Genomic DNA, 12,440 nt, shown 5'->3' with positions numbered 1-12,440 from the left:
AAGAATACTTCATCTTTTATCCCATAGGCAGAAGTATTCTGCCTTCAAGAGTTTGTGTGAACAAGAGCAAGAGCACCTGCAAGAACAAGAGTTTCATATTTTTTCCTTTAGAAGTTTCCACTGAACAAAGGCTTTTCAGGAAAATAAATGGGTTTAATATTGGGTGTGATCCTGCAGTTTGTTTTGGCCACGAGCTGTAGTTACAATCACACACACTTAGGGGAAAGGCAGCTGACATTTGCATGGCAGGAGCTCAACTGTTAACAGTGAGGATAAATCAAGTAATAGCAAAGTGTGATCTCTGACAACTTTCATGCAACTTTTTGAAAATGACAAAGACACACCTGTTAAATATCAATGCCATTCCAAGAGTTGGGACATCTGTACTAATTTTAACAGAGCAAATAAAATCAGGAATGTCTCTTTGTCTTAGATAATAATTAATAACTTTGGCAACTAGCCAAGCTAAAAGTCCTTCCATTGTTTCTTTGTTGCATCTATATTTTTCTATTAATAAAACACTTCCATTATTTTATCATTTACCTGCTTTGCTTTCTTGAAAAGTTATATAAATAATTCACATTTGTAATGTATTTTGTGCTTCAGTGCATTTCTTGGTTGTCCCCAATACAAATTTCCAGTCAATACTTTTTTCCAACTAATAAATTAAAATAAACCCTCTTCAGACATGTATCTTTTGATGCTTTTGCACTGTATCTTTTTAATAATGCCATACTGCTGCAGAGCGTAGGAAGTAAATAAATGGTTATTTCTCTCTAAAATGAAACCATACTAGAGGACAACCTATGAAACCCATGAACAAATTGGATGTGAGAGCAAATCTAGTGGGTCTGCATCCATCTCAGAAGCAATGGCATACTGGGATATCCTTGCTCCTGTTCTGTGGGTTTGTGCTAAAGGGAGTAATTTCTGACAAATCCATCCATGTATATAACTCTCCACTGGAATTTTCACACCAGTCATATGATCTGCAATGTGAAATATGTAGACGATGCATCTCATATTGCATACATATTTTCCTAGAGATCTGTAACAAAAATAAAGTTATAAAAAAAGGAATTTTATGTAGCTGGCTGTTAATTATCTACCTTTATTTTTGGAAAGATATTGGTATCTAACAACATGATTCATGAGCTTGAAATACAAGAGAATATCAATGTAAATGCAAATAATGCTAAACAAAATTTTCACTCTTTATTCCTATTGTAAAAGTCCATTTAGTACAAGGAATAAAGTGTTTTAAGTAGGGTTTCTGAAAATCTGCTGAGTATTCATTGGTATCACAACTTCATAAATTGTAAGTGGTCTGTGTCTCTGAAATTCAGACAATTTTTAATTTGGTGCTCAAAGGTGAGTTTGAAAATGCTGTCCATGATAGAATGATCATTTTGAAGTCTATCTCTTGACTGGCAAAAAGAAAAGCTGCTGTTATTTCTGATGGAGCACCTACAAAACTAACAAATCAGTCTCTTTAAGCCATAACTTGCAAGTCAGTCTTGCAAGAGGGATTACTGTAAGGAGCTGACTGTCAATGAAAAGCTAAATATTGCCAATGACTTCTGGTCATCAGTTCCTGCACAATGTCCTGTGCCAGTGTTATCAATATGAGAAACTGAAAATGAAAAACAAACAAACAAACAAACAAACAAAAAAAAAACCCAAGTGTTTTTGGTTTTGTTTTTTTTAATTGACCCAGTTCAGGTGGATATGTCCAAAACATTTCTTAAGAATGAAATCCCTGACACTGCTCATCCACTTGTCGAGCTACAGCTCTCTGATGTCTATTTCCATCTCAGCAGAGACTCTACATGTCAGTGAGGGGAACCAGCGGTTTGTTGTTTACTGGGGGGGTTGCAAAGCAATGCACTCTGCTGCAGTCATTGCAGCAAAACATACTTCAGTGGTGTTGGTCTTGCTGCAGTGCCCGAGATTTCAGATTAGAAAATACGTTCCAGAGTCACTAACTGAGATTCAGGATAATATCACACTGCAAGGTATCACTCTCCTTCCACATCTTAGTCCCTGATCTTGGGGGAAAACTGTGTGTATAAATTGATATATACCCATATATACAATACACACAGCATAATCGATATTTTGATTGACTAGCACAGGACAAACTGTTAAAAGGTTGGATGTTTACATCTAACAAACTTGTGAATGATGATGTATGGAACACATTTATAGTTTCACCTTGCTGAATCAGGCTTAAGGCATGACAGATTGAGCTAAATAAAAAATGAACCTGATTTTTGGAATATTATTCCAAGAACCTTGAACTGAGATGTTTCAGTGAAATACTAATTGCTTTCTCAGCACTATGATGATAATGTAATTTTCACTTTACCCTGAGAAGTAAATTCAGGGGTCAGTAATTTTTCTGGATCATGGTTTAAATAAAAAACAGAAATCAAACTACAATAATAACCAGTGATCTTCTATCCAGAGTAGAAGCTGTTTCAAGAGCAAAATGGAAGAAAACAATTTCCCTCTCCCTGAATAGAAATGTGGATTTAGTAAACTATCAATTTAGCTCCTAGTGTTTACTTTCTTATGTGCTAAAAAGGTCTAAATTATAGTGGTCAGCCTTCTGACTCAGAGCTTTAGACTAGCCAGCTGCTAACTTCTATTTTATAAAGCAAAATGCTGCTTAAAGCCTGGGCATGCTGGGATGACAATTTTCTAGCATGAAGTTTTTACTTGTTATAGCCATGTAACTGATTTTGCACCATTATTCACATTATACACCTCAATAGTTTTAATACTCATACTTAATGCAATTATTCAATCAAAGTAAATAATTTAGATACCATTACCTGAAAGCAGACATGGCATTTAGAATGCCTTATTAGTTTCCCATATGGCTATATAACCTCTCCTGCCCTTATTCAGCCTCTATCCTCATACAACTCCCTGCTTTACTCAGCCACTGAACAGAGCTCACTTCTTGACCTTGCACAGAGAAGCCCTTGGTGGCTGAACATCTGGATCAGCCCCACAGAAACAACCTTGAGTTGCTGCCCCTGCTGAAAGAAAGCCCGGCAGCAACGAGCAAGTCATGGTCTCCCATTATTGAACATGAAATTGTACACAAGCACCTTTGTTACTCCATACAAAAAGCTCACAGTGGCTGCAGGGCCAGTTTTTCTAGCAATTTTTAGAAGGGATTTTGTCCAAAAATATCCATTTGGTGTTTGGAAGATTGTTCCAGTGTACAGCCAGCAGCTGTGCTGCCCAGTACTGAAATTAGTGGGTCTGTGTAATGGGATTTTCAGGACAGACTGTACCTGGCACACCAGAAGGGCTGTTCCATGCTCCTGCATCACATATTCCCATCAGGTTAGAAAATATCTTTGCACCAGTTTATGCATGCAAAAACCTGGGGGTTAACCAGGAGTTATCCAGGGGGCAGAAGGGCCCTGCTGGGGCATTTGCCATCTCTGCTGCACCTCTGCTCCCCTCAGATCTGCCTGCAGAGCTCCACAGCACACCAGGCCCTGTTAGGCAGCCAAAAAATAAATAAACAAACAATTTAACAAAAAAAAGCCCGAACCAAAACTACCTCTTGAACTCAGAGTGGGGTATTTATTAACTGAGATAGTCAAAGAAATGATTGTATTGGTAGTTCTGCTGGAAGATCTTAAAGGATGGTAGCAGGTCAGAGAGCAAAGAGGTGAAGAGCAGCTGGAGGTAATAACTTCTTTCCTGATCTCCTGAGGCTCCTCAGCTGCTTATGTTCCTACTCATTAGTGTCAGAGTGGAACCAAAACCTGACTATGTTTAATCACAGATGTTTACATGTATGTAAACATCACAGTGTTTAAGGGATTAAATACTGATGTGTGTTTAATCCCTTCAGCCACGTAGCTCCTAGCACAAGCTGAAAATCCCATCAGTGTGGGGAACATTTATTTCAGCACCTCAGAGTCTCACACAGCCACTCTTAGCTCTTGCTAAGAGAGAACAAAGAGAAGCCTCCCTTGTCATTCTGACATCATGAGATTTCCCTGGGATCAAAAGGTCCAGAGAAATATGGATATGACTAGAGAAACTCTGCAGACAGGCAGTCAAACCCCCTGTAGGATAAAGATAGGATTTTAAAAAACCTAAACACTGCCTTAACTGCATTCAAAATGCAATGGGCTGCAAAAGAGTATTTAATTTCAGAGCACTGTTTAATATGAGTGCAAGAAAGACCAAAGAATGATGACTTTTGAAAACTCAACTCAAAATTTTCCCTGCTATATTTTAAGCATCTGAGAAACAAATTTAGTTCTATGGGATAATTTTTTCCATGTGAAAGGTTTATACCAGGACATCCACTGGCTTTCCTCTGATTTCAATTGTACACCTACAGAGGATTAATTAATAAATATGGATGACTCATACATTCTAGAAGTTCAGTGGACCAGTGTAAATCCACAATACTCTGGTAATCTCAGGCATGCAGTCATTCTTCACCATGACAGCAGTCTGTGAAAGGAGCTGTGAAAACCTGAGATAACAAGTCTGTGAGATAGGAATGGGGTAGCTGAAACCTTTCACATAATTTATGACTGATTTTATTGACTTTGGATTTTTGTCAGGTGTATTTGTGTAATAAAATGTATTTTATTGGTTCAATCTGAGGTAAAGTCACAGTGCATAATTTGAATACCCTCAGTCTCTGGCTGAGAAAAACATCAAAGGCTCTACCTAGTCCTCCCAAACCCTCCTACCACTAAAAGCAAAAGCTCCCAAATACCAACAAAAATAAGCAACAGCAGCAATAAAATCACACAAAAAACTCCACATTAAAAAAACCCCAAACCTTATGCCCCACCACCAAAATATAATATAATAAGATTTTGCAACACTCAGAAATAATACACAGATCTATAGAAATTGATCATTCTAAAATATTTCAATAAGGAAAAATCATATGCAATAGGACTCAAACACACATAAATTTGCCAAAGTGATGAATAAAAGAAAGGTGACACCTGTCAGGTTTTCTAGATGTGTTTTACTGTTTAACTTTTGGGTTTGTAGCTGAGCACTCTATTGCAGGGTAGAGGGGCCATGACTGCAGATGGATGCCCAGCACAGAGCATATTTGAGATACACAGATATTTCTTGCAGACTTGTTCACAAGGGAGAAATTGAAGAAATTTCCTTTTATTTGGTTTTTGTTTTGTTTTTTTTTTTTTTTTTCTCATAAAGATGGAACAGCGTTGAAAGTAGCAAGGCCTTACAGAGGTGCTTCCAGTCAGCAAACACACACTTCCCTTTCTCACAGAGGCCAAAGTAAAATCCTTCTGCAGGCAGAAGGAGTCACAGCTGAACAGAGCAGCCCATGCACCAGGGACCATGTCCTGCCCTGCCCTGGCTCTCCTGCCCCACATCCCCATGCACAATGGAGGGATCCTCCACAGCACTGGTGGTCATTTGCTGGCAGCGGCTGTGCCTGCCAAAAGCCAGCCTGGTCCCAAAGGACATTTTGCATTGCTACCAGGGCAGGATGACAGCCTGAAACCATAGGAGTTTACAAAAAGCTCTTCCTACAGCAAGGCCTTGACAACACCCTCAGTCACAGGCATTGTAAAAGGTTTGAGCAGTGAATTTGTGAAGGTAAAATCAGGCACAGGTGGCACACAAGTTTCCCAAATCAGCAGAGGACACACATTGCCTTCCACAGTCCCAGCTGCCTGAAAACACAAGACAAACTTGGAGGACCCCAGACTCTAAGAAGTTGATCTCATTTCAGCTTTTCAGGTCACTGGCTTTGAGAGGAATATCACTGGCCCAGACTGCTCAGAACGTGCCTTGAGCTGTTTTATTTTCCAGCATCACTCTCATTACATGGTTGTGACAATGGGAAGATGCCATCAGCTCACATCCCAGGCAGCAGACCAAGAACTTTATGTTACAACTTACTTTATAAGTTGTTTAACCAATCACACAAATCAAAAGCACATTGACAGTAGTTCTATCCTACCACTATAAGCACATGTACCTTTGGTTAAAACAATCACTGCTTATTTTGAATACAATACCTGCTTGTAAGCTTTAAAACACAATGCACAGAGCTCTATTATTAAGCTTAAAACTTCCTAATATCTTGCTAGATAAACTTTTCTGTAACTTAGGGAGTTTTTCTAGACAAGTGTTAATACACAGACCATTGTTCTATTTGTCCTTACTTCTCTACATTTTACATAAATTTTTGCACATTTTTTTCTACATTTTACATCATTTTTCTGCTGACCTATCTCATGGCTACCACTTAGCTCTAATCACAGTTCTGCTGTCTCTGAGGCTGCCTTTTGCAGCTTTCCCAAATCTTTCTGATATTATTCCCACAAGGAAAAGCTGCAGAAGCAGCAGAAGCAGCTGGAAGTGCCCTGAGTGGCCTTGTCCTGCATTGCCAGCCTGTTGGCCTTGCCCTTTTCTCATATACTGCTGTCCCTGTCTTTGTTCCTATGTGTGGTGGGTATTTCACTTGTCTGAATGAATTGGCTGGGAAGGGGGGAACGTGGAAATGGACAGGGTTTCTAGAGAAACACTCAGGTTTGGGTACAGTGCATTCTGCATAAACTTTTAATAAGTAGGGAAATAGGCAGGGAATATTTCAGGCTGAAATACTTGAGGCTAATGTGAAGTGGGATTAAGCAAAGGCTGCAGGAGCTGACTCACACCATGCTTAGCATTACAAGATAGTCATCTTAATCAGAACAGCTAGGGCATTTTTACAACACAATATCAATTCACTCTGGTTTTCTTCCTGGAAACCATTTTTATTTTGTCATGCTGCATGTGAACAAATCTCTCCCTAGCAATTCCTCAGCCTATTTCAATCAGATTTCAAAGAAAAATGGAGGCTTTAGAGATAAAGTTTTTCTGTTTATTTCCTTAAATTTCCCATAGCAAGAAGTGAAAAATCCTATAAGTGCCTCTGCTAAGGGAAAGGCTGGAGAGTCCCCTCATATCTGATTAAACACAACAGACTCCATATGAAAGTAGGACTTTATAAAACTTCAAGAGGGGGAAATAGCTTTCATCACATCTCATACTGTCATCATTGTGAAAATCAGCACAGCATAAGGCATGTCTTACAGAAACTGCTAAGTTTCCTTGGTTCTGGTGCTCAGCAGGTACCATGCTTGAAGGTTACTTTGTCTTGTTATACCAAGGTTAAATTGTGGTTTGAATTCCTGGTAATAGGAGCTTGCCAGCAACCATAGAGCCAACCTCCCCACTTCTGCTTTTTTTCTATTTGTCTCATAGTCTAAACATCTCAGGAGAAGCCACATGAAAAGTGATACAGCCTTACAATCAGAAGTCACTGCAACTGAAAAGTCCTTGTAGAATTTCACTGAGGTTAGAATTCCTCACAAAATAAAAGATATAAACTAAAAGAGGAAAGCAGCACCAATGAATGTCTGACCATATCTGTCACACACTTATTATTTGGTTTGTTGAATCTTTGTATCCAAACTGTGCAACAGAGAATCCTTACCCATCACTTTTCATCTGAAACAGAGGATTTTTACAGTTCTAAAAGCTTTGCTGTCTTCTTACAGCTCCAAATAAATGCAAGGGTGACTCTTTTGGCTCTTACTGAATGGTAAACACTGCAACTGGGGCTTTTGCAGCATCTTCACATTTCCAAGAGGCGAGGAAGGTGCAATGAAGAGAAAGTAAATTGTTGGATGGTGTGATGGTCTTCATAAAGGAGAGATTTGTTTTGGTACTGCTTCTTCTTGTGAGGTTGATGGATATGGTGGAGATCTGATGAGTGGGGAGGAGGTTTCAGGAGTGGAACAACTACATGAGCTGAGGTGAACTTAGACCAGATCCATTAGTGTGAAAAGGTAAAATCTTTTCCCAGTCTCCCATCTTTCCCTTGACTTCCTAATGCTCGGTATGCCATGCCTGTGCTGCTCATTTCACCTAAGCAGATATACCATATATTCTTGTGTGCAAATACATCATATATTCTTGTTTCAAAGTGTGGTGATTTGCAGAAAGTAACACACAAATTCTCCTGAATTTGAATTCACAAAACCAAACAGAAACTGACTAGAAGAGGGTAGAGATCAAGCTCCTGTATTAAAGAACATCCAAACAACATCCATCTCTGAAGATTTTCACTGCTGACACACATATATACTGTCAAAAGAAGTTGATCACATCTACTTATGCTTTTACAACTTAAAATCCTTTTGCTATACCATTAGTCAGCCTTAATATAGGCTTTTCTTACATTTTTAAATGTATCGAAAACTTACCCATGTAGGGTTTTGTGCCAGCCATAGAAGAAGCTTTTTCTGAGCCTTTCACTATGGTTGCTACATTAAAGTCAGTGATATGAACGTGTCCTGTAATTACACAAAGTAAAAACAGAAGTTAAAATAGCACATCATACAAATATTCCTCACTTTATCTAACATTTAAGTGATAATGGAAAAAAACCCCACCATTTGAAAGATATGTTACATTAATAGAAACTTAATATTAAATGTTCCTCTGAACTAGAAAAATCAATTTGGAAGCACAGTGATGGAATAGTTTTCTTGTCACCCACTACCTGCCTGCACTCCTGAACTGGTTTTGCTGATCACACCTGAATCTTCTCGTGCCATGAACAAAGATAAGAAATGGGACCACAAGAACCCATTGAAGTTGGGTTTAGCAAGTTTAACTTGAAGTTTAGCAGGTCCAAGTGGAAGGTACTGGATGGAGGCAATCTCAGGCATGAGCACACTCTGGAGATAACTCACTGAGGGCAGCCATGGGGGCAGAACTGAGGTGTTGACGGTGGTCACAAGGGGGTTTGGGTGAAGGAAGAGACGTAGATCCTTGACTCCATTACAGAAGGTTTGATTTATTATGTTATGATATCTACATACACTATACTATACTAAAAAGAAAAAGAAAGAAGAGTTTCCAGAAGCTGCTAGCTACCTAACAATAGAAAGTAAAAGAAAAAATAACAAACCAGCTCTCACGGACTGTGTCTGAGAGATCTCAGTTCTGGATTGGTCATTAACTATAAACATGCAAGTTGGGCCAATCCAGACAGACTTGTTGCATTCCACAGCAGCAGATAATCTATTGCTTATGTCTTGTTGCTGAAACTCTCAGCTTCAGCCAGAAAAATCCTGAAAGAGGATTTTTCATAAAAGAAATGTCTGTGACACTGGGGAGTTCTGGTGCATGCAAACCTGGAGATGCTCCAGCACCGTGCATTTGCAGCATTTGCAACCCTGGGCTGCATCAAAGGAGGCACAGCCAGCAGGCTGAGGGAGGTGATTTCTCTCTCTCTGCCCTGGAGAGACCCCCCTGGAGGGTGGTGGGACACTGGCACAGGTTGCCCATCCGCAGGGGGTTGTGGATGGGCCACCCCTGGCAGGGTCCAGGCCAGGCTGGGTGGGGCTCTGAGCCCTGGTCTGATTGATGGTGTTCCTGCCCACAGCAGGAGGGTTGGAACAAGGTGATCTTGAAGCCCCTTCCAACCACAACCATTCAGTTATTCTGTTATTCTCTCTGTGTTCTCAGAAGAGTAATCAACAGGCAGAAGCAGAATGTAAAGCTGGGTGTGAAATTTGCCTTGTCTCCAGCTACAGTCACCCCTCACATCTCGGGTACTTGTGACACTGTCTGCAATTGCATCCACTACAGGTCACCATCAGCCTTTTTCTGAGTCTTCTCAGGGCAAAGAGGGAGGGGAGAAGAAAAATGGTATGTTTATCACACAATAAGTATAACATTAGATACATATTAGCAGAAGATATGTATGTAACAGGAGCAGATCCCAAATCATCACTCATTTAGTAAATCCATATTAGCAGAAGATGTGCATATAGCAGGAGCAGATCCCAAATCATCACTCATTTGACAGCAGGTGGCAAGATGAACAGTAAATGGCAGAAGTCAGCCTGGGAATGTGCTGCCTGACCAGCCAGACATGATTCAAAATGCACTAATGAGGCTGAATGGCCCAAACCTTCCATTACTCTTTTCCTGGGGTCGTTTATGATAAGCATAGGTTCAACTCTTCCACCACTTGAAGTAATAGCTGTTAATCCTGGCTTGTTATAGGCAGGTAAACTGAATAGAAATCCAGCTTGAAAATATGTAAAGCTTTAATTTGACAAGTCTTCTGTTAGGTTTTGCATCTTTGCTCAAGGACTGGTGTTGTGGAGTGATGCAGATGCTATCCTTGCTGTGATTACATCTAGCAGTGCCATGGAGGACAGGGAACTCCCTTTCCCATCTTAGCTCTGCATTCAGATCAGGATTAATATATCATGTGTTGAGCTAGACTTCTGAGTGACAAATTTGTGTGGGTTTTTTTATCAAGGTCTCAGTCTCATTCAATCCACAGAGTGGATCAGGCTTTGGGCATGATGCAGTTGTTAAGCAAGGGAGGTTTTTAATCATGTTTTCTGCCAGAGATGAAAAGAGTGTAACAAATGACTGATGGATATTACTGTGATGCCTGATGGAGGAAGAGCAGTCTCAACAAAATGTCATGCTGCGCCAACAATCTAACCCAGATCCTGCTCAAAGACCACAGGAAATGTATCAGCCAACCTCTGATTGTGCAGCTGTGCATGTGTGAACTGAAATTCCCAGAGGACCCTGATTTGGCCAGATCTGAGCTGATTTTGAAGGGGGAAGTACTTAGGAATGTACTTCCCACTGCTAAACTTTAAACTGTTTCTCCAAATGAGAGCCACAGTAGAAGGTTTCAATGAAATGGTTTGCCCACTTTTCTGCAATTTTTTCGAAAAACCTGCCTGCATTTTATTAACACTTTTTTCCTAAGATGCCCAGGCCAGGAAGCCCTCTACACATGGCAGAGAAAAAGTGTGAGCCAAGGAAAGGCATCCCTTTATGAGAAGTGGGAAGTGTTAGGCTGCCATGACAAGAATCACTGTTCACAGCCCAGCTTGACATTAACAATTCCAAGGTGGTTTCCTACTCCCTGCTGGCTGGGGTGTAGCATATTTGCAGTTTATTTCTGCCATCATAAAACACTGTGGCTGAAGACTTCTTGAAAATGATAACTGAAAAACATAAAGCCACCTCATGGCAGTAGTTTAAAGCAATTCTATGTACACTGTAGAATGAAAGGTTACAAGGATCTTGGTAGCCTAATATTATCTCTCTTTTTTTGACAGATAATAGAAATAGAAATATATATGAAGTTCTGCCCCTTAAATGATAGCATTGTAAGTGATGCTCCCTTATAGTGCCAGTGTCACTGTCCATTGCAAAACATCTGCTGCATCACATCCATCCAGACTGATCCAAACAGGTGATTTGCAATGAAAATTGCCTCTCCTGCAGTGCATTATTTTCTCTCCCTTTAATTAGATTTCTTTTCATGTAACAAAACTGAAATAGCACACATGAAATGTTGTATTCATCGTGGGGTTTTTTGTTAAAAATGCCTTTCTGGAAGGTAAGGGATGGATCATGAAGGTAGATTCTGCACAGCTCCTCTGCATCCTGCTCCCCAAACAGCAACAGGCAGCTCCTGTACATGAGGCAGGGCACAGTTTACTGCTGGAAAAGCTGCCCCTTTGCTTTTCCCCATCACTGAGCTACTCCACATCCCTCAGACTGTCGGCAGGCTGCCTTTGCCTGGTGCTTGAGGGGCTGCTAATTAGTGCTGGAGTGAAAGGAAGGTGTTCTGCAGGCAGGGGAGGTGCCTGGTGGGGGCTGAGGGCATGGAGAGGGGCTTTGTGTGGTGTAAAAATCATAACTATTGAGTGCAATCCAGCAGTGTGGGACAGAGGCAGAGCAGGGGTGAACCCTGTGTGCCTGTGGTCAGTGAAGGAGGGCTGGAGGGGTGCTGAGGTGGAGCTCTGCCTGTCTGTGCACACCACTGGGTGATTTCAACCCTGGCAAGCCTAAGGGCTTGGGGGGATTGGTTTTGGGGTGGAGGTTTTTGGGGTTTTTTTCATTTTTTGTTTTGTTTTGTTTTGCTTTGCTTTGGTTTTGTTTTTTTTGTGGTTTTTTTTTTTTTTTTTGAAGTTTTTCACTGCTGGTGTGAATATTTCAAGAGACAATTTGACTCCAGTTCTCTGCAGGAGTCCTTCTAATCAGCCTCTAAGACAAGTTTTACTGCAACTCTTGCACACAGGAAAAGGGAAGGTTGCTATTGCTGCAGAGGATATGCTGGGATCCCATCTGCTTCTTACTGTTTGCAAAATTTCTGTTTGTGGGAACTTTTTCCCATCTGAGCTTCACACCTTGTGGTTGATCTCCCTTTCTGGGTATGATTGTGAACAATTAAATGTCCAAACCAAGTCTGTACCTTATTACAATATTGAACTAAACAGAATGTCAGTGTCACTTGGATTTAGCTCCTATGAACAGTGAAGCAGAGGAGTGCACAACTAAATTCAATTTAGTCCAGGGAAAGA

The 12,440-nt window shown here is 40.5% G+C and overlaps 1 protein-coding gene across 1 annotated transcript in view; it reads right to left on the bottom strand.

Moving 5' to 3' along the window:
* STK32B (serine/threonine kinase 32B) overlaps positions 1–12,440 on the bottom strand; it is a 134,677-nt gene that overhangs the window by 34,639 nt on the left and 87,598 nt on the right. Inside the window, exon 5 of the mRNA XM_014309942.2 lies at positions 8,292–8,381. Within this exon, the coding sequence (XP_014165417.1) occupies positions 8,292–8,381 (90 nt within the window). The remainder of the gene's footprint in view (positions 1–8,291; positions 8,382–12,440) is intronic.

Source organism: Geospiza fortis, unplaced genomic scaffold (genome assembly GCF_000277835.1).
Source record: "Geospiza fortis unplaced genomic scaffold, GeoFor_1.0 scaffold666, whole genome shotgun sequence".
NCBI classification, from domain to species: Eukaryota; Metazoa; Chordata; class Aves; order Passeriformes; family Thraupidae; genus Geospiza; species Geospiza fortis.
This window is presented reverse-complemented; position numbering and strand designations above follow the sequence as displayed.